Raw genomic sequence first — 23,388 nt, forward strand, 5'->3', positions numbered from 1 at the left:
TGATTCTTATACTGAGCAGCCCATAAAACAGCCAAGGAGATGCTGCAAATCTGTCAGCACACTACCCCATGCTTCAGAGTAGTTGTACATTATCTCCACATTGTTAGTGCCAAGCAGTACAAGACAAGGATATTTCTAACTACAGCGGATGGTGTAGTGAGATAAAAGAAGCTCATGTGGCACTACACAATTCACAAGGGAATTTCAGCAAAGCAGGCAGCAGAACTGGCTGCCTTGTACTGCTTATGCAATGAAATCTGGTCACTTATAGTTGAGATATAAGTTAAGAGCCCAGAAGTCTGCAGCCTCCTGTCCCCTGGTGCATTGTGGACCCCTGGAGCACTTGTCTCTTGCATTTGGTCTGGTGGAAAGGAGCCTGAAGTATCCTGGACTTGACCTTTTACTTTGGCTTGGGGCATTACATTGCTAAGGCAGCAACCTTAACTGATGAGAAACAGTAATCTTCCTGGATGTAAATGTCCTTGTGCTTCCAACAATGTATACACATATGCATTTATTAATCAAACCATGTTTATGCATGTCTTTGGCCTAAAGTTCTCTGAGAGTTTTGGTTTTGATTTACTTTGCTCTAAAGTGTTCTCCTTCATGGTGCCCCATCTATGAGCTGTTCATACCTCTTGGTTGGAACTGGTGGCATCCACCTTCTCTGACTGAGGAAGTGAGTCAGCAGAAATGACCATGCACTGCTGAACGCAGTCTTAGGGGAAAAGCAACTTATCACTCGATAAAACAATGAAATATTACATCTCACAGGCCTGCGTGAATAAAAATAAGTCTTCATAATTGATGAGGTAATTGGCGCAGAGAGGTGGGAAAACATTTGAAAAATGTTTGTGTGAAAAAATAACAGGGCCAAAGCAAAATAAATTTTTTACTACTTCCTCCTCCCCCCCAACAAAGTATTACTTTTCACTTACTTTGGTTTGTCTCTCTAGGCAATAGTAACAGAACGTAAAAAGATTGCAGAAATATTCTGGTAAGATACTTACAGACCTGTGGATGTTCTTAAGAGATGAAGCCCTAAGTGTGCAGCACAGATGGAAGGTGATAAATGATTAAGATGTTATAGGATATAAATAACAGTACTATCATGTTGTGTGTAGAGATGTCAGCAGAAGCAGGAATGCTTCTAAGTATCTTGTTTATGGACTGTCATAAGTTTCAACAGTGCTGGTCCCTGCCAAAGTGAACCATCTGTATTAGGGCAGTGGGAGGACTGCCTGCATGAACTGCACCTGCCCAGCCTCGAAATGCAGAGCCAGCCCCATCCTGAGTTCAGTGCATCAGCATGGTGTTGGGAGACTTGAGAATAGCAGGCAAATATTGCTGGTAATGCACTAAAGGCTGTGTTAATTTCAGAGAGTCATTTAGAAGTTATCAGCTAAAAGATTTAATCTCAGAGTTTTGTTTTACTTTGCTACTTTGGTAATTCCAGGAGAGTTGTTTTCAACTGCTGGCATTATTTAAAAATGTTGCTACTTGTTCGTAAGTCTAATAAACACAACAGTTTGAGATGAGTTATGGGGAAAATCAAGGGGCAGCATCTGCATGAAGTGAACCCACATAATCTCCCAAGACTTCTTGCCCCAGCTCCTTGTGATTGATAAGCTTTCCTAGGAGGCTTCTGCCAGACAGTCACATTGTCCAATTCTGCCTAATTCTGCTTTTGCAGAAGCAATGCAGCTCCCTCTGGAGCCATGCTGATGCTTTCCCATTTATGACTTGTGTTTCCGAGAGATTCTGGTGAAGTTAAAGTTGTGGCAAGCAAGATAACATCAATTTGAATGATCACTAAGCTATAAGGTACCACTTGCTTTGAAGTGGTCCTTATTGTTTATTCTTCAAATCCAGACACTTTCCTGTCTCATAGTCCTAAAGTGCTGCATGCCAAGCAAATGGTTTCTCCTAAACAGCCATGTTCCTATGCACAATTACTGTAATTAGCGTAGGTATCATACACTTCTGTCTATAGAGGAAGAACTTCATCTGATGAAAATTATCCCATAAACTATACAAAGACGTGATACTCTTCAGCAGCTTTGAATGCAGACTGCCTTCAAGAAAAGGTTTCTGAATATATTATCTACACTATGGAATTAAAAATAGCCCCAAACTGGATAACAGCTTCCTCTCACCCACACTGCATATCCCCAACGAAGACAGTTAAAATGTGCAAAGGGAAGTTTAACTTCAACATTTACAACCAGGAGATGTTAAGAGACTCTTCCATAACACCCATCACAGTTTGCTTCCACTTTCTCAAAATATACTCTGTCACCGCAAGGAGCCAGAGTGAACCCTGCTCCTGCAGCTTCAGGTCTTCCTTGCAGCAACAAATAGACCTATGTCTCACTCTTCACTTTTGGGGGTCTTAAGCTAGGAAGGATATACACTACTAGAAAGCATAGCTGTAATGCTCAGAAAACATATGTGGTGTTCCTTTAATAGAGTGCTACTCCTTCAGAGTATTTACCGTGCAGATCTTTTTTTAGGGGTTATTTATTCATGAAGCTTTTACTGCGTTAAAATGAATAAACAAAATTAAAAATGAAATAGACAGCTGAAGCTGAAGGCTATCTTCTGAGCTCGTATCCCTGAATACCTTACCCTCCTCCTCAATTTCCAAAAAAGAAAACTGAAGACACAAACTTAAAAGCTCTGTTAGATGGGAGTGGAATTAAATGTATGCCCGAATACTCTTTGGGGGTAGGTTCTGCATGTTGTGCCATTAGTCTATTTGCATGTAGCCACAGAATGGAAGCAAATGGTAGATTTTTAATGCAAATTTTGGCTGAGTTAGGAAACAGACTGAAAGTGTTGCATAAATTACTTGAATGGCACATACTAAATTGGCTGGTAAGTGATACTAAGAAGAAAGAATGATGTGCGGATTTGTTTCCTCTGTTGACAGTGGTTGGAATTTAGAGAAAAATAAAAGCCAGCTAGGGAATAAGATGTTCATTTAGGCCAAGAGATCTAATAATACATTTGAAAAATACATTTTCCTGTGATTGAGCACAATTCAAGAAAGACAAAATCAGTGCAGGTACCATTTAGAAATAGAAACACAATAGGAACTAAGATGTTTCCTATGTAGCATTAGCAAGTGTCTGTTGAATTTAAATAATGACATGGAAATCAATCTCTGCCCATTCCTGTAGTGACAATTAGCAGCTGTTAAATCAATTGAGCTGGTTTGGAGTAATTTATTGGGAATTCAGGATTTGCAGCTAGAGAAAAAGTGCAGTGAAAATGAAAAGGAGCCTTTTTAGAGATTGTTGCCAAGAAAGAGGAAAACAAAAATGAAAAGAAGTGTATGCTGTTGCTATCAAGGTGATGCCCACTAGAATAAAAATAAAAGGTTATGTCACTAAATTAATATGTGCTCACACAACAGGACTGAATGAATGATTTGAAAACCATGAGGACAATTTACTTTAAACTCGTCATTGAGTACATACAGATGTTCTCTAAATAATACAATTAACTGCTATTTAGAAATTTTTCCTTAGGTGAAGGAATTCAGTGAAGTAAATGTTGATTACATATATACTTTCTGATTTACAGGATGATGGCAGAATACCTCAGCCATGTGTTCTTCCTGTTTCTTCATTCGCTGCAAATCAAGTTTCACTAATTACCTTATGAGTTACAATTAGTAGCCTATAAATAGAATTTACACAAATGACAGAATTAGTGTTTCCATAAGGAGCCCACCTTCATAACCAAGTCAGATAGTTATGCATGCGTGATCCATCTGCCTAATGATCACTCCATCCTCCACCTCTGGTGGTTGTCTCTCTTTAGTCCCTAGGGCAAAGACATTCCATCCCGTGGCTGGTCCAATACGATGCCAACTGGACACCTGGTTGTCACTGGTAGTTATTTTGCCTACTTCTCAGTGTGGTTATTTATATAGGCCTACTTCTTCTATTCAGCTATAGACCTTCAAAATGTTGAACAAATACGTTTATCTTTGAGACTTTTTCAAATTTCACTGAATTTTATTTTCTAGTTTCAGACTGAATAGTTTCTGGTAACTGGGTGGTAGGGGGGTGTTACATTAGTAAGTAGAATAAATACAGCAGCTTTTTCTCCTTAGACATCTAAGATAAATTGTTCTCTAATTAACCATATGTGAAGTTCTTCTCTGTGCGTTTTGTTCATTGCTTCTGGCCTTCCTTTTTGGTCATTTTCAGGTTAAGTCCCTGGCTACAGACATCAAGTATGATTTTCTAAAGAAATGAATGGGCTTAGATTCATCATTTTTCTTAATGTCCAAATCAGAGCTTATGAGAGGGTTTCAAATTTCAGAGCATTTTTACTCAAGTGTTTACAAAATATCAGGGCCTGCTTGTGTTTTATAGCTATGTTTTTCTCTGTAAGAACTGAAAATTTTGTAACAGCAAAATGTGAAATCAAATATGCTTTTGGGTTTAGGTGAATAATTAGAATTACAAAAGTATGAGGACTGAAAAATTGCTATGAAGTTTTTGAATGGCTTTGAACAGGTTTGCTTGTTATCAACAGCTAACAGTGACATGCAAAAAATGACAAATAGCTTGTCTTTTGTTCAATATGTTTAAATTTAGCATAGTAACGCGTGTCCATGCTTTTGGTTCTGTAGCATCACCAATTATTCAATAAGTAAATGTAGATGTTCTCAGCTTTGATTCCACAGGACTTCAGCAGGTGACCCAAACTACCACCTGGCTTCTTCATTACTTACGATTCCCCTTCCAAAGACAGTGACAAGCAGATGTCTTTTGCATTGTAAGTTGAAAATCATCCTTATGGGGCATTACAAACTCTACTGTCTCAGCACATCTACAGAATGCTCCTGGTTTCAGCAACATTCTGAGCATCTTCCTGATTGCGATAGTATAGCATGGTACAGCATCGCATAGCATAGCATAGCACAGCATAACATAGGGAGAAAAATAATTTGGCACTTTGCAAGACCTGTAGGTCTATATCTAATATGTCTTTCAAAGACCAAAAGGCTGGAAATCTCTGAGCAGTGGTGTAACATGGTCCCTCTCATGAAGTTACCACAATTGTTCATCCAGGAGGAGATCTGCCTGAGGAAGTGGTCTGCCTCAGCCTGCTCTCAGGCAGATATGTATAGCTGTGTTTCCAGCTGTATTAATTTTCAATGTGCTATCAAAAACAAATATTCACAAGAGCAAGGATTATACAATAAACTAACACAGCAAAGGACTGCTGATCCATTACAGGGATTTAAAGGCCAGTTACATTGTCATCAGTATCAGCATGGTACTGTAATGGTCATTAGGTGCTTCTGAGAAGTAGTTGAGCCTACAATAATCACAGCAGGATTAACTGCTGGGATCTGGGATACAAAAACTGGCTGAGATCTGACCCATATCAGACTCAGAAAAGGAGGAGTATCAGTCATTTAAGAAGGACATGCAGGAGTACAAACACCAAGTACAGTGTTTGAAGGCCTGTGACCTAATGCATGAACCAAATGGGAGCCATTCATCATAATTGAATTAGAGAAATAAAGAAAATATTACCTAGTTATCTAATCTGTGTAAAAAGGCAAGTAGCTATTGGAAATGCAAGACAGAAAGCATTTGATTATACGTACTAAGACACAGCATGCATAATCAATGCATTCAAGCTGCTGGATCACCTGGACGTTAGCCATTTCATCAGCAGTGCTGGTGTTATGCTTAATGTTTCTTATTCTGCCTTAATGATGGCAATTTGATGATAAATCCAGCGTTAAGTAAAGTTGCATATCTGAACAAGAGTAAAAAAATCTGATTCCTGAGAAACTCAAATTAGAAGCACCATAAGGACCAGGCAGTTACACCTCATGGCTAAGGAGCCAGGTACCCCAGGTGAGGAACAGGCTCTCAGTATCCCTTAACTGGCCGTGGGCCTGTGAGACAGTGCAGCCATTTGAACGGAGTGAAATCACAGAGAAAAAGCAATTAATGTGTCACCAAACCACAGCAGCATACTGTCAGGGAAGTGAGACAAAAGAGAGTTATTACAATGATCCTAATAGATCTTGAAGTAATGAAATGCTTCCAGAAATGCTTTGCCTAGCTAGATAGTCCAAGTGATAAAGTCTGCATGGAAATGCTCTTATCAAGGCAATTCCTCATGAGGAATATAAATAAAAGAAGTGCTTAAAAGAAACATATGTACTCAGATATTGTTCTTGTTTTTATTAAAGAAGATGCCAGGACACATATAAATGCTTATTAAGAACTATTTTATATTTTCTCTGAACTAAGCTGTTATATTGCAAATGTGGTTTTTTATTTGTCGATATTCTGAAAAACAAATTAAACATTGTGCATCTGTGGTGGAACTAGATGATCTTTAAGGTTTCTTCCAGCTCAGGCCACCTTGTGATTCTATGAAATGGTAAAGTTTGCATCTCATACCTGAATATTAGCTTCTTCATTGTGTATTAATTTCTTAGAGTAACAGCTATGTATTATAAATAAATACTGTGTTGTCTAATATTTTACATAATATTTCATTGGCTGAACCATTGGGTTTTGTCACAGAGAATTTTTCTACTGCTGGTTACAGTATACAGTGCATTTCCTGTATCTCTTTATTTCTGTGTCTGTGTAATACGAATCCAAACCATATTTTCTTCATCCTGTCAATCAGCTCAGTTACTTTGTTCAGTTCTTACTGTTGATAGTACAATGAAGGCAAGGCTGATACAGTCTCAGAGAGGGGAAAGGCATGACACCACAGTCCATTTAAAGCCACTTACATCCCTGCAGCTTACAGTGTCTCAAACCATGGATCTGCTCTGAGATGTGCCTATTCTTCTAATATTCCTTCTCTGTGTTCATTTAAACATGTATACAGAGAGAGTAAAAGGAATAAAAGGAATCTGTCTGATGTTAATGGTTTTCAGGCACACTATCTGCTCAGAACAAATATAAATACATAAAGAAGATGCAAAGTAGAAAATGATATAATTTTATTTAAAGGTCACCATGAAATTCTACTTATCTTTAAGGTTTTCCGTTCTCTCATTCCTTATTTGCTATCCCAATACTTCAAAACCAGGTATTTATGTAAGCTGATAATCTGTCTTGCACACAGTGTTACCTAAATGGGAAAAGAATGTAAATTTCTGCCTAAGTCAGTGTCCCACTTTGATCCATTAATTTTGGAGGGTTTTTGTTTGTTTGTTTGAGGGTTTTTTTTGTTGTTGGTTTTTTTGAGAATGAAATATGTTTTTTGAAATGTGTCAGACATTTATTATACATGGCTTGATTGCTAAACTGGCATTTGCAAAGCCTCTGTCAATTCTTTAATCAAGTGTAAAATAATAATCATGTTTGGGAAGACTGCTAGCCTTTCCTGTCTCTGACATTTGTGATTTTTAATGTGACTTTATTTTTCTTTCTTTGTTGTACAAAATATCTGGAAGGGAAATACATGGTGAAATGAAGGACACAAATAACAGCTGGTAAATACAGAGCTGTTTTCTTCAGTGCTAACTGTAGTTACAGGAGAAAATTTCAGAGATTAGTATATACTTACAGGTTCCCCTCTGAGTGGTGCAGAGATGTGTTGTCATACTGCAGTCTGAGAGTGAACTTTTGGTTTTCCTAAGTTACCTTTTCCTTTTGTAACTAAATTTTGCAGTGTAAGGGCTTACTGACCCACAGCTCTGGTATGAAAGACTGGGTGTCAGAAAGAACAGGAATATATTTTCATTATCTGCACAGCGAAGACTTTCTTTCCATAGGTTTTACCGGTTTTCTGTGGTACCAGATTGGATTCCTGCAGGTGGCTTTACACAGAGCTGTCCTTGAAAATCTCCAAAAAATTTCAGCCAGTGGATGCTTTTAACTGTCAGACTTCCCACAAGCACAGCACCAAATTAAGACCACAGGATCTTCTAGTGAAATTCTGCATCCTGTTAGTTACAGTCAAATGCAGTAGATGTGTCCAGTTATCCTGGACAGTTATTTGTGTTCAAACCATGTAGCCAAGGTAGCATCTCTCCCTTCACACTTACATAACGGAAGTCCCTGCCTGGTGAGTCCAGCCAGAGATGTTCATACCAGCATTTCCAAATGGACCTGGGAGTCTGTATGTTTTAAACAGGGAGTCTGAAACTCAGAAATGGTAGCCCTTTGAATCTGAAATGCTTTTCCCTCTTTGGCTTGATGTAGAACAAGACTGTTGGTATGCAGGTCCCTGCACAAATCTACCTATTTGCTCAGCTTGCATCTTAGGGGATTATTTCAGGGAAATCAGAGGATTTCAGGGCAAGAGAGCTAGCTTTATCAAAACTAATTGAGCTGGATAGAGTCAGCTTGTGTAAGAATGCATCATAAATATTGTGCAGCATTTTGGCCTAGAGGGCACCATAAGTACATTTTTGCAGTTAAGAAATAAATAAATACAGGAGTGTCCTGGAACATTACCTAGGAGTGAAAATCCACCCTGCCTTACACTGAAGACAATCATGTGGCTTCTCATTCACTCTAGTGAGCACTTCCCCACAATCAGAAAGACAAAACTCTTCAGACACCTGCATAGTGGGGATCACCGGGTTAGGGCACATGCCTCTTTCTGTGGCAATGGGAAATGGGGTACTTTCAGCTATTGTGTGTTGTTTGGATGTTGTTTCATTGAAGAGAAACCATTTGGGAGATGAGCTTTTCTTTATAAGAAGCCAGGCTCTGTCTTTTCAGGAGCAATCTGATCCCTCTCCTTGGCAGTCTTCACAGAGAACTTCTCCTGAGGGTTTCTTTTTTGATATGACGTTATGAAGCAATCAGTTGTTCATTTAAAAAAAAAAATAATCTTAAAAGAATCAATTTTAGCTTATTAACAGCTCTGCTAGGCAGAAATTGAAACTGCTGAATGTATGAATAAGCCAGTCTATTCATCACATCATGGAGCCTATAATCCTTAGAGAGTGACAAAAATCCACAAGACGTCCCAGAATTCTGAATTTTGCATTGATTTGGATCTCACATTTATTTGAGAGACCTTTGAAATCATAACAAGGCAGACAGTTCTCTCCTGACTAAATCTCTGAGGAAGTATTTTGGTTATTTTGAAAAGATGTGAAGTCTCCTCAGTCTGTGAAACACACTCAGGTTTCTGTGACATGAGACAGGGCATGAGCAGGAGGTGCATAACTAGCAGTGGAAGCCTGCACATTCCCAGGAATCCTTGTGGCCAATAAATACACGTGTCTGCCATAAAAAGAGCAAAGAGCAGACCAATATAACCATAAGTCTGTGTAGATGCTATTGTTTAAAGTGTCACAGAGGTGAGTCCTAAATTTCATAGGTTAATCCTATTAAATTTTATTGGATCTCCTGGTACAAGGAACAGCTGAGCATTCAGATCTTTTTGAAGCTCCGTATATGCTGACATCAATCCATTCATGTTCATTTTCTAGCTCTTGAAGCAAATAAAAGTATTAAAAACAGTTCAAAATGCTGTTTCTTTGTTTCTTAGCAGATAGAGTGACTTAATAGCTTAAATATAAGATAGGGTGGAAATGATAATGTAGTTAGCACATTCCTTAAAGGAAAACCAATGAGCGGCATTTGCTTTGCTAAGGAGCATGTTCTCCTTTCTGAGGAGAAAATATACCAAATGTATTAGTGAGATTAAAATCCCTGTTTCAACTGAATAAGCCTGCTACATGATGACTGTAAACCTTGGTTCACAAGCAAATATTTCAGTGCCTGATACAGTGTCTGTGCATGTTTTGTATGCATACTGTGTATGTACAGAAGGTGGCTTCCGTAAATCATGAAAAGAAAGACTTTGAGTGAGCAGAATAGAAAATATTACTGAGAACTCTTACATTAGCCAGTATGTGTGTTAGCCAACTTCACACAGGACAACATGAACTTTGCATTTGTTTTCAAGACATAATAAAATTACACAGTTTTAGAGGTATTGATTCACACAGAATAACTTTAAATCTGCCCAATATTGTATCTGGAGAGGCTGCACAGTTAAAAAGCCAACCTAACTTGCCTTTGGGGAGGAGGTGGCAAAGGGAGGAACTGTTTTAGCAAACCAGAAGTAGGGGCTTGTTAAGTCTGGTTTCAAGCCTTCTGTCTTTGCTTTTCCAAACCATCTCCTTTTCAAATAGTTTTGTATAATACACCGCTCTTACCTCTTTACAGCTAACCAGATCTTTACCAACAGAAGATTCTCTTATGAAAGAGGCCATGTTGTTGAAATAAGAGCATTTAACAGGAGTGTCCCTGCTGTTGAAAGAAAAAAATATATATTTGGGAGAAGAACTGGAAAAGAACCTCCATTTTAAGCTGATGATTGATTTCATGTGAAGTAAAAATAATGATACACTGTGTTTCATAATAGAAAATCTTTAAACTGAAGTAGGAATAAAACATTTTTATACTATCAAAATGAAATATTTCAATAAATCTGTATGTGATTTTTGAATTGTGTTTCATGGGAGACTGAAAATTGTTCACTCCATGTCCAGGAAGAAAATAGTCAACATCACATAACTTCCCATGCAATGCTGGTGTTACTTACAGCCTAGCTCCAGTTCTTCTCTGCTGTAGCCCCAATCCCCTGACTGTCTGACGGCAGCTCCTCTCTGCACAAAATCCTGTGCAGTGCACAAGATCCTCTGCACAAAGTTCTGTGGAGTGCCACAGGGATGGCTACCTGGTGGTGAAGGCTCCTTGTGTTCAGAAACATGGGACAGTGGTGACACTGGGAGCATGGGTGGATGGTGCAGTGAGTTGATGCTGGTTCTATAGGCAGGAAAATGTTCAGGATGGCACAGGATGACACCTCCCTATGTTCATATAACAGCAACAACAAAATGGCAGTTCTATCTGGTCTGCTGGGGCTGATGGAACATACCAGGCTGCCTGTGTGGGTGACACCTGGAAATAACACTAGAGGGAAAAAGCAATATGATGGCCCTGAGGTCTCTCTGACTCTTTGGGCTTCCAGGAGCCCTTCCCAAAACCTGCAAATATCCCAGGTTCTTCTCATGAGTTCCAGATCCCTGCCAGCTGCCCTCCTAGCTTTTTAGTTATGTCCTCATTGGAATCATTTGCTGGCACAGGTTACTCAGAGAAGATGTGGATGCCTCAGCCCTGGAGGTGTTCATGGCCAGGTTAGATGGGGACCTGGGCAGCCTGATGAGAGTTGACAACCCTACCCATGGCAGGGGATTGGAACTGGGCAGTCTTTAAGGTCCCTTCCAAACAAAGCCATTCTATGATTTTATAATTCCATGATTATGTGATTCTGTGTTCTGTGCCAAGAACAGAGAGTAAACTCTAATTATTGAAGTGTGGAAAAAGGGGAATTTGTTCTCCCTTGAAGGGCACACCTGGATGCCCTCAGGCCTGGTGCTGGCAGTGCTGCCCTGGGCCATTCCTCCATAAGAAACATGCCAGGTCACAGCTCTGTGATTACAAAAAGAGCACAAATATTGACATGGGGAGTAGGCAGCTCTGAGGCAGCATTCGTTGCAAAGCTTCTCATTCAAGCAATAGTTAAATGTTTGTCCTTGCCTCTTTCTTTCAAAAGTAGGACAAATATCTATAGAGTTCCCAGCGGGGAGGTAATCTAACTTTAACTTTCCCACAGCTAAGTAAAACACCCGAGACCTGTGTTAGGGATGCAAGCAGGTCGTCTGAATTATGATTATTCAATCTGGTATTATTTTAATCTGACATGCCTCTCACGTGCCTTTAAGGAGGCTCATCTTGACCTTAAAACAGTAATCTCAACGCCTTTCTCCTTACAGGTGATTTATCCTGTTGCAATACAGTTATAAATACGTGTATGTATTTATTTTCATAGTGACAGCCTGGCTGTTGGGTCCCCCAGCGTGGTCTGAGCCCTTTCCATGTGCCAGTCCCTTGCTTTGGATTTCTCTAATTGTGGCGAGAAGATAACGAATAAAGAGCCGCGGGGGGAGAGACCAACACCTCCCCGCGGCGGCTGCGTGCTCCGGGTGATGCCTCCTCGTTCGCTTCCAAGACAATAGCCGAAGAAATTAAGGAGGGGGAGAAAATGCCCGATCCCGCCGTGTGAGATAATGGATGAGCGCGGGGTGACCTGTTTTTTTCCTTGCGGTGGAGCGGTGCTGAAGACAGAGGGCACCAGCGACCAGCCCACAGCCGTCGCCCCGCCGCCAGCGCGCCAGCTCGGGGCGCCCGGGCAGCCGCCGGTGTCTGCTTCGAGCGGGCGGCGAACGCCGGCCTCACCACGCCAGGTACGCCCCGGGCTGCCAGCCCTGCGGGGCGCTGCGGACCGGAGAGGGCGAGGGGCGGCCGGGGAAATCCCCCACGGGCAGCGCGGCTCTGCCCCGGGACTCAGCTGCCCCGCAGCGTGTAGTCCCGCCGCTGCGGCGGCATCCGCACCTCTGCGCGGTGCTCGGAGGGCAGATCGGGGGGAACGGCCGGTGTGCCTCGGGCTCTGTGTTCCGTGGCGGTGTGGAGGTGTATCGTCGCGTCGCCGTGTCTGGCCGTGCATGCGGGAAGACAGCAGCGGCTCCAGGCGGGGGCAGAAGTTTGGGGGAAGCGTCCGGCGGTTGGGTCGGCGGTGGCGGGACCGGGGCAGCGGAACGACGGGACGGCGGGGACCGCGGGACGCCCGGGTACCGGCTCCAGGGCGGCGGGATGGGGCGCGGGCGGTGCGGATGCCGGGGCGGCGGGAGCCGGGGCCGGGCTCAGAGCGCCTGTCGCCGGGCGCTGTCCGTGGTTCTGACGGCTCCGCCGCGCAACAGGGACCGCTCTCCGGCTGCCTGGCGGCGGAGGCCGTTTTCGCGGTGCTGGAGGCGGTGGCCTTGCCGCCCGGCCCCGAGCACGGCGCGGAGCCTGCAGGCACGGTCGCCGGGCTCGTCGGTTTCCCTCGCCCGAAGGCTGCCTGCGAGGCGTGCCGGCAAAACGTAGCAGGACTTTGCCAGCCGTTGCCGTAGTAACTGGAGTGTTTTCCCTGGGGTCAGGTGTGCGTCCCTGGTCGGAGTACAGCTTTGCTCCTGACAGGCGGAAAAGTTAAGCTAAAAGGGGCCCCTTTCTTCTCCTTTCCGCTGACCTTTAAATGACATTTCCCATCGGTGGCAGAGCAGAGCTCTCGCTCTCTCTTCATCCCTTTTTTATCTCGGGAGAGAAAATTCCTTAGATGAGGACCTGAGGATTATGCGTTCGGACGGCAGTAAGGCGAGAGGGGCAACGCTCGGCACCATGTCCCTGGCTGGGGAGGGCTGTGTCGCCTCCCGGAGCGCCGAGTGTCCCGCCAAACTTTCGGCTGTGCCGCGGGCGGGGCGCGGAAAGGCGCGGCCGCCTGGGCGGGAGAGGCGGGCTCAGGAGCGGTTCTCATAAACAGACACGGGGGAGTGTGGCAAGGCAAATAAACACACACCTTAATTCCTCTTGAAACATACTTCCAAGAGCCTTTACCGGAGCTAACGGCCCTACGAAAGCATTGACCTCCTCGAACCGTGCCGCTCTGTTGAGCTCTGATTTGACGTTGAATCCCCAGTGAGCGTTTCATACCCCGTTTCTGTGCCACCAGGTTAAAAGTCACTAGGATGACAGCTGCCTATGCACCCTCGAGAGCTGTGCGGTGAGACGTGGCTGCGATGCTATTAGGAGCAACCCGAGAACCGGCGGGGGGCAGCGGATGCCGTTCCCTACATGTGCTCTCAGCGTACGCATCCAAGAGGATCCCACCGGAGCCGTAGCCCCACCGCGGACAGCATCGTGCACCGCAATGACCGCTGTGCTGCCTCTCGTGCTGCCTGCGCTGCTGCTGGCAGGTGCCGCGCTGCCACCAGCTGCCGCCTCTGCGCAGCGCTCTGTGGCCCGCATGGACGGGGATGTCATCATTGGTGCCCTCTTCTCGGTCCACCATCAACCACCAGCTGAGAAGGTGCCTGAGAGGAAGTGTGGGGAGATCCGGGAGCAATACGGCATCCAGCGGGTGGAGGCCATGTTTCACACCTTGGATAAGATCAACGCTGACCCAGTGCTGCTGCCCAACATCACGCTGGGCAGCGAGATCCGAGACTCCTGCTGGCACTCTTCGGTGGCCCTGGAGCAGAGCATTGAGTTCATTCGGGACTCACTCATCTCTATCAGAGATGACAGGGAAGGCGGTGGGCGCTGCCTCTCCGACTCACAACCGCAGCCCCCAGGCCGCCTGAGGAAGCCCATTGCAGGAGTCATTGGCCCTGGTTCCAGCTCAGTCGCCATCCAGGTGCAGAACCTCCTGCAGCTCTTTGACATCCCACAAATTGCCTATTCTGCCACCAGCATCGACCTGAGTGACAAGACTCTCTACAAGTATTTCCTCCGTGTGGTGCCCTCTGACACACTCCAAGCCCGTGCCATGCTTGATATTGTGAAGCGTTACAACTGGACTTACGTGTCTGCTGTGCACACTGAAGGTGGGTCCAGGGGGAAGGTGGGAGCCCACAGTGCCCATCTGCTGCCCAGGAGCAGATAGGTTCTGCCTGGGCTGAGTCGAGACCTTTTGGTGCCTTTCCAGGGTGTACTGTGGAAAATAGAGGGCAGCAGGGCTGTTCTGTAGGATTCTAATGTAAAGATGTTGACTTGAACAATGTGTTCATAGTCAACAGATTTCCTTCTTTTTAAATGGCTTATATCAAAAGAAAATGTTGTTTTATAAAGGAGCGTCAGCTTATAGGTGGGCTGGCTGGACCAACGTAAATTAAAGAAATTATTTTTTCTTATAGAAGGCAAACTCTTGTGATAGATTACTGTGGCGTTTCTATAGTCCAATTATAGACACAAAAATGGGATTTTCAAGTATAAAATTGCAAAGCTGATCTTATTATTGTTGTAATTGTGCAGCTGTTTTCTTTACCTGAGCATATATCTGCTGTGGATTTGATTTACGATTCCCTCTCTGGTTACAGAGCTGACTCCACACCTTTTCTTCTCACAGAGATGGCTCAGTAAAAAGTGTGAAGAACATACACTGTTATGAATAAATAAAGAAATCTCCAGTAAGATTTGCATATACAACATGCAAAGATGAATCGGATTAAATTGAATACTTAAGACATGAAAGTGCTGCAATTCTGAAAAAAAAAAAAAAAAAAAAAAAAAAAAAAAAAAGCATATATAAGAGCAGGAAGCAATGACCTGACATTTGCAGTTCATTTTATGCCCTGTCACAGATGAGAAAATGAACTGCTGGAAGGAGTGGAACACGAGCTCTTAGGATTCCTTACTGCTGACAGACAGGATTAGATGTTGTGCCAGGCTGGGGTGAAAAATAAACATCGAGGGGGTGAATTATGTGTGGATGCAAACTGCCGAGCTCCACTCCATGCACTTCTGGGGAGCTATGAGCTCACCCTGGCTGAGAGCTGCCTGAGGGGATCTGTTCACTCCGTGCAGATACAACTCCTTAATGCAGGTAGGATTTATCTCTCTAGGAAAAACAAGAACAAAAACAAAAACCAAAAAACTATAGCTTCTAAAGGTCATTTGTTTATTCATTTTAAAAGATCATTGTAAGTAGTAATTTCATCCATTGCTCGCAAGAATTTTTAATTCCATATCTATTTTTACAATAGATGGTGACTGAGGAAAAATGGTTGTTGCAAGACATTTTTGCAGGATTTATACTGATACTTTTGAAAATAGTGGATCAGTTCTGCCCCACGAAGTAACAATCTCCTCTTAGGAAATGTCATGAGGATTTTGCAGATTATGCAGTTCAAGTTACATGTTTGCTTTTTTTTTTTTAAATCTCTATCTGCCATACCCTTATTGTTAGAGTGAGGCTGCAAATCCCACTGCAAATATATATAACAAACCTCAACTTCTTTGCTTCTTCCAGGGAGATGTCATTAACCCCATGGCAATTGCTGATGGGTGGATTCCAAAAGGCTTTTTTTTTTTCCTGTATGAATTGAAATTAGTAGACATGAAATAGCTGTGAGTTATTGCAATTCTGTTACTTGAAATACTGTGCACTCACAGTGAGAGCTGCTTGCTGGTATGTTAAAGGTGGGATTACTCTGCACAGGAAACACAGAGTCACGCTGAGTAATACTTTGTGAATAGGAGCAGCTCCATCCGTGCTATGTTTGGAAATAGAGGGATAAAGTGTAGTTAGAAACATTCCTCCTCCACACTTACTCATTGGCCTCTGCACCGTCTTAATAGTGGGCTGCAAATAATTCTGGGGTCTTACTGGTTGGGGAATCACATCAGTGGGCGTCATGAAAAATGGGACCATTCCTAGGAAGCATGCAGGTTGAAGTTGTGAAGAAGTTTCATTTTCAGAGTACTTCAGGTCTGATCTGACCACCTCTTGAGAGCTGCAGAGATGCTGTTTCTGCTCAGTCTCTCACTCTTACGGGGCCTCGCAGCTCAGTGCCTACAGGCACCCAGCCACAAGGGGATGACACAACACCACCAGCCTTTGGCCTGTGGCAGCCAGCAGTGCTCTATCAGTGACAACTCAGAGCTGACCTGAACATCTCGGCTCCTCCATTCCCCTTCCTCTGCTCCCATACACTGGATGGAGCTATTTGAGAGCCCCAAATGATACTGGTCTGCAGCAATGTACTTCTAATGAAAATCAGAAATAAATGCCTTACAGTTCAGTGCCAATTTTCTTATCATGGAGCCACAAGAATCAAAAGATTAAAGTCATCCAGCCTGTGGCATGATGTCTTTCAAATAGTTACCAATATCCTTCTTTGCATGTGATGTGAAGACCACTCTTCTTGTGTTAATGCCATTACTGGTGACTATATTTACCTGTATACAGTCTCTGTGCATTAATACATGATGTTTCATGGTGTACTTTTTGCACCATTGTTTATTAAGGTATATAAATGTTGCACTTGATTAGAAACTTGTTAGTGAAAAAACCTGTTTTCAAAGGCCTGCTTAGCTTTAGATTAAAACTGACACATACAGCTCCACACTGCAGAACAAACAAAGGCAAGTTACTATGTCTGGTTGTTATGTATCTCAGTTGAGCATACTTACACATGGTGAGAGCACAGTTATTTCAGAGTAGGCAGCAGTCATGAAATGATGTGAGAAATCTGTGCGTATGCCTGTGGAAGGCTGTGTGACTATAAAGTAGCTGCAAGGCATTTTCAAGAGTATTATTTTTTTTAAGGATTCTTCAAAGGTACTTCAGTGTTGGAGTACTTGGCATGGGTATATCTTCTCAGCTCTTAGGCTTGAAAGGCATCCTCATCTAGAAATGCAGATAAGTGTCTGTCTAACTCCAGGCCAAGGTTTCATATGGAAATCAAAGGTCTTAAAAACACATGTATGAAGTTGGGCACAACTCTACAGGTATTCCTGAATTCAGGTCATGTTCATACATACCAAGTGCGATAAGGGCTGTTTCCAGAAAGCACAGGGCACTTATTAGATTGCTGTGCATTACACTAGCTTCCCAGACCCTTAAGATGCCTATATAATAGCTGGTGCTCAGCAGCCTCCAAAAAATTCTTCATCTTTATCCAAAAGGTGGGAGAGATGATGGTTTAAGAAGGCTTTATATGATCTCGCTTTCCAAGGAGGTCACTTCAGAATAAGAAAAGAGAAATAGTTAATGCTTAGGCCTGAATTTTCTTTTCAATCACTGGGCTTACAAAATGTGTGTAAGATTTTTGGTTTTGTGAGCAGATCTGTTTGTCTACTGACCATCTGCTATTTATGGACTATTCTTGCACTTTAGTGTACAAATAGTCCTCTACAAACAACATTTAAATTCCAGCAGGTTAACATGTGGACTTGGTAAAAATATCTTTAGAAATGGACCATTTAGTTAATTGCATCAAATTGTGATTATTTATAGCTTTATTTTACTGATAGCACCAAAATATGATCAATTTGTCTGATTTGTGTCACAAGGCTTGAAATAAATTATGACAAAATGAATGGCAAAACTGTAAAAACTTTCCTATCAAAGTAGACAGCAATGTATTTAATAATCTTCACAGTGATTTTTTTATAACCTGACTACCACACACAGTGTTCTAGTAACATACAAGAAATTCATATGCACAGTTATATATACATGTTGGAATGAAAGTGGTAAGGAGTAGACCTTGCTATTCGCTGCAGATTTCACAGAAAAAAAAAAAAAAATTCTTGCATAGAACTCACTAAAGTAGCTTTAGATGTGCTAGAAAATAATACTCCTGTTTAAAGATAAGTGGGGCAATATCCAAGTGGTTCAAAGGAATAATTTTGATACAATGAAATTGCTTTATTTCTCACAAGGTGTTCTTACAAGCTATTTCTAATAATGATTTATCATTAATTTCTTGGTGTTACTAGGATTGGTACTTTTCAGTTAAATTATGGTCAGGCAATAGTGAACAGCAACTTCAATTCCTACACTTGAAATTTCAGAATTTACCAATATTTCTATCAACAGCCATAAAAATTTTCATAACCTCATGAAGTGTGAACTGTGCCTGAGATGTTTGTTCCCAAATACATTCTCCTACCTATTTTTTTTTCTCCATTTCAATAGCTTCACCTATCATCATCAGAGGCTTCCTGATAGGGAGAAAGGAGAGAAAAATGTCCTAAGAAGGACAAATAGTAATTTAAAGACAGGCAAGGACTAGAATTCTCCCTGTATTGGACACATTAATTATATTTATTATAAGGTGTTGTGCTAGGAGAATCACTTACGTTGATTGATGTTGACAAAAATATTGTGTGCGACCAACACTGCAGAGGATCAAGAGAAATTCCTTCTGAAATATATATTGCTTTGCAGTACTCCTAAATTCACAAATAATCAAAGTTTTCAACTGCACAACTGGCAGCTACATGAGTTAAATCACCTCAAAAAACTCATCTAACTTCTCAGCCTGACTTCGCAGCAATATTACTGGATACATATTTATCAGTAGACCCTGTGGGTTCATTTGTGCTTTATTTCAGGTTTTTTTTTGTTTTTTTTTTTTCTTCTTGAATTATTCCCCTGTTTTCGGATTTGAATGTTCCATATTCCTTGCAAACTCCTTCAGGATTCTTATCTCAGTGAAAATTGTTTTAAAAAAAAGTAAAACAATTTGAACGACCTCAAAAACCATGTGAAAATACCTCCATAACAATTCCTTTGAACTATTGTTCACAAGATGAAGGTGATTATTCTTAGTTTTCTCAGACAGAAAAATAAAAACGGTTTCAAGTGTTATTAAGTAGGAATAGTATGATCCATTGAAAAAGAATCTTCAGGGGTCTGATGAGCCACTGAATTGGTAGCTGCAGTAGGAGCTACAAGAATGACTGCACTTGCCATACACAACCTAGAAAAATACTGGTCGAAGTCACTACTAACTGGTGCTCACTGACCTGTGTGAAAAACCACTGTGATTTTCTGGGTGGCAGGTGTTCACAGCATAGGCCACCATCACAGATGGCACTAATTAACACCTGTGCTGACAGTCTGATGGGAACGGCCAAATACTGGTCAGACATGAACTAGAATAGCTTTTCAGCAAAGGAAGCTTTCTCTCCACCTTTTCGCTAAGGGAATTGTTTATTGTGAAAAATAACCTCTTAGCTGAGAATCATAGAATCATAGAATCACAAGGTTGGAAACGACCTGCAAGATCATCTAGTCCAACTACCCTCCCATTACCATTGCTACCACAGGCTACTAAACCATATCTCGTAGCTCCTCATCCAGACAGCTCTTGAACTCAGTTAACATCTAGGGAAATATTCTATACTAGTCCTTCATCAGTGGGATGAATATTAAAAGAAAGAAGAGCAGAGCACACATAGAGCACACCTTCACAGCTAGTAGGTGAGATACTGCCAATGGACCTTTCCTGTGTAAATTTGACTAATCCCTTTTTGCATCTATTTGTATACCTTTCTCTTTGGTGTCTTAACAGTGAATTTTATTACATAATTGCATGTTGTGTGAACTAGTATTTCCTCTTATTTACTTTTGTTTGTTCCTTATCGACTATGTTACATTCCTACATTTGTACAAAACTTCTTATCATTTGTTACTCCTGATCATAATTTTGTTCTTCTGGTTTTAGCAGGAAATGTGGGGGTAACAGTTGTATGCATTGTTTGAGGTGGAATACACCATGGTTAAATTCAGTCATGAAGTAACTTGAAGTAACAAGAGCAACTGTATTGCTCTTGCACCTTTCCTGATAAAATTCTACTGGTCCACTACCTTTTCAGCTCCCACAGTGCACTGAATGGATGCCACCAGAAAATACTTTTAAATACCACAATACCTTTTTCTTAATAGGCAAATCCTAGATCATAGGCCGTCATACACAGTAGTTTCCTCATGTGTGTTACTCCACATTAATTAACACAAAATTTATTTCCTATCCTTTTGTTCCTATTTGCTAGCCAATTCTTAATCCATAACAGTACATTCTTTCTAATCAATATTACCTCTGCTTCTGTGAGAATCACTACTGAGGGATCTCATCAAAAGTTCTCTTAAATTCCAAATGTTTTATATTTATTATATCATTCATACAGCTATTTGCTCCATCAAAGAAATCTAGTAAACTTCCGAGGTATGTATATAGGTCACTCTGATGTAGTGCCTCCTATTTATTTCAATGGAAACTACAACAGATACATAGAGCACAATAACAGAATTTGGTAGAGCAAATTCAGTGATACGTCAGCTACAAAACACTATTTTTCAACACAGTCACCACATTAGCTATACATTTTTGCCAGTGATGAACAAAAGCCTGCATGCTGTACTTATAAAAATCTGCACCACCAGAGGTACCCACTGTCACCACTGCTGAAATGCACCACCCGCCACCTTACTGTGCTCACATTCACTGTTTGGTTCCCATCAACATTCAGCAGGGGTTGATGAATGCCTCTCTGCTGCCATCTGTCACACAGCAACAAAATGTAACAGAATATGGGTGGGTAAGTTCAACTTCTACTGCTGTACCACCAACATCTGCCTCTGATGCTGTGTATAGCCCTCATATTTTCTCTGTAGAAACTGTGTTGGTTCTTCTCTGATATGATATATTTATTTACTTGTGTATCAATACTGCTTTTGTTATTGTTTCAACCAGTTAGCTTTCTGTGGGAATGTCACAAGTCTTTTAATCTTCGGGTTACCCTCTACACTCCAAACATTCTATAAATTTTCTTAATGATTAAATCTGATATATAAAATGACTTTTTCCACTTTACCGCTGCCATCTGTTTTGGTACTAAGGCCAATTCAATTGGCATCAAAGTACCATAGCAAAATTCTGCATGGAAAATTAGCTGGTCTTGGCAATTCGTTAAATCCATCTTACGGATTTGTTATAAAATATTGATACTCTGAGACAGCTGTTTAGACTTGTCCTACAGAAGAAATGACCTTTCTCTGAGGACTATCCTATCTCCCTTCCCAGACAGTGTAGATCCAGACAGCTAATTTAACTTCTCTGCTATGGTTTTATCTTCCCCAAGTGCTCTTTTTATGTATCTGGTTATCAGTGGATATAAGGCAAGTTTCTCATTTCTGGAATATTTGCAGAATGGTGGATTATTATGTTTTATGTCATTGTGTCTCAAAATTGTTTCATATTGTCTTATTGTGGTTTTATGTTTCATTTGCCAAGGTATTCTCTGTTCTCATTCCCTCATTAAGACAAAATTTCCACTTGTTAATTTTTTATTTTTATTTTTATTAGTTTTATTTTAATAGCTTTATGGAGCTTACTTTTCTGCTTTATTGTGCTGGCTCTTTGATCTTTTTGGAGATATGTTGATTGTTTTTGAGCAGTGGCATATAAAACTGCTCTCAGTCTCTTACATGTATCTAAGTCATTTCCATGTGATTTCTTAGGATTTTGATCTCTTAGCTGCTCCTTTCAATTTCCTTGAAATTGGATTTCTCTTTTTTAAAAAAGATAATTTATTTTGTTTTCAATTAAATATTACCATTACCAATTTTTATTTCTCTTGCATCTTTTTCATACCAAATATGTCTAAATTTCAGTCACAATTACAGATTTTTTTATACTTAGGTTATAATAAGGCCTTCTATACTGCTCTAGGCTAACTTCTTTTGTGAGCTCAGTGAGAAGATGAGGCAACACACACACGAAAAGGAAATCAGAACACAATATGTAAGATTTACCTTCATTTTCCATTACCTAACTTGCAGTCTGGAAGTACAGAGCCAATGTGTTAGTAGCGGTCTGTGACACGTGGAGTGCTTTTTAATGAAAAGTACTGTGTATGCTCTGATTTCCTCTTGTGACATGATTCTATGCCACTACCTGGATGGTTTGTGTCTGTCAAGAACCAATGCGGCAGGTATTTCATTTTAGTGAAAAGTCATGCTATCATACAACACAGTGGTTTGAACAATTTCCGTTTGTATTTTCTGCTGAATATTTTTAAACAAATCAATTGGTTAAAGGATTCCTTCATTTTATTAACTGGAAGGAAAGATCTATAAATCCCTTTTAAATATGATAGAAATGTTGTAAGGATAGGCATTTGACAGTTCTGAAGACAAACCAGATTATGTCCTGTGCTGGTGCAGAGGGTAAGTGTAATTGTAGGGCTTCCAATACAATCCTCATTGATGTTAGCTGTTGGTCCTCTCTTTGAGATCAGTGGATCCTGAATGGGGATTAACATGGCTATCACGTATTTACAGCTTATAGGAATTGTATTCCTCAGAGAACACTTAAGATCCCCAGGGCTTATGAATCCTTTGAGAAGCATCTCATAATTATCAAAAGTAGTGTAAAATTGCGTGAAGGCAAACTGCTGGATTTGCATAGATATTAGAAGATATTCATATACATAATATTTTCCTTCCAACTAGAAGAACAATGAGTCTAGTTCACTTCTAAACATGAATTCCCAATGAATTTTACTCTTTACTTCTCTTGCAAATTGTTTGTGGAGCAGACTTTCATTTTCTTCAGCACTGTCACAATCTGTAGTTTGACAGGGGACTTTCATATTACTCACCTGTGACTGTGTGTATTTGTAAAGGCTGGTAGCTTCCCACACATTTATTCAAACAAAACTCATCTGGGCAGCAAGAACTAGGCATGAAAATCACGAAAGTCATTGGAAATCTGGGTAGATATTCATAAAAATAAACATGAGTCTAGGTTCCACATAACATCGAAGGTCTTTTCCAATACAGAGTAGAAAATAAAAGATAAATTTGTAATTATTTGTTGGGAATTGAGAAAACATTTCAGACAAACATATGAGCATTTTCTTTTACCTGCATGGTGCTTGCTAGAGAGGTTTGAGTGCAAGGAAATTTGGCATGTAGACTGTAGTAGGAGTTGTATTAAGTGCTGGGTATTGATAGATGGTAATC

The 23,388-nt window shown here is 41.1% G+C and overlaps 1 protein-coding gene across 1 annotated transcript in view; it reads left to right on the top strand.

Moving 5' to 3' along the window:
* Positions 1-13,779: 13,779 nt before the first annotated feature.
* GRM1 (glutamate metabotropic receptor 1) overlaps positions 13,780-23,388 on the top strand; it is a gene marked incomplete at both ends in the record, with an annotated part of 175,828 nt that continues 166,219 nt past the window's right edge. Inside the window, one exon of the mRNA XM_079549919.1 lies at positions 13,780-14,455. Coding sequence (XP_079406045.1) covers positions 13,780-14,455 — 676 coding nt within the window. The remainder of the gene's footprint in view (positions 14,456-23,388) is intronic.

This window comes from Tetrao urogallus (assembly GCF_951394365.1).
Source record: "Tetrao urogallus genome assembly, chromosome: 2".
NCBI classification, from domain to species: Eukaryota; Metazoa; Chordata; class Aves; order Galliformes; family Phasianidae; genus Tetrao; species Tetrao urogallus.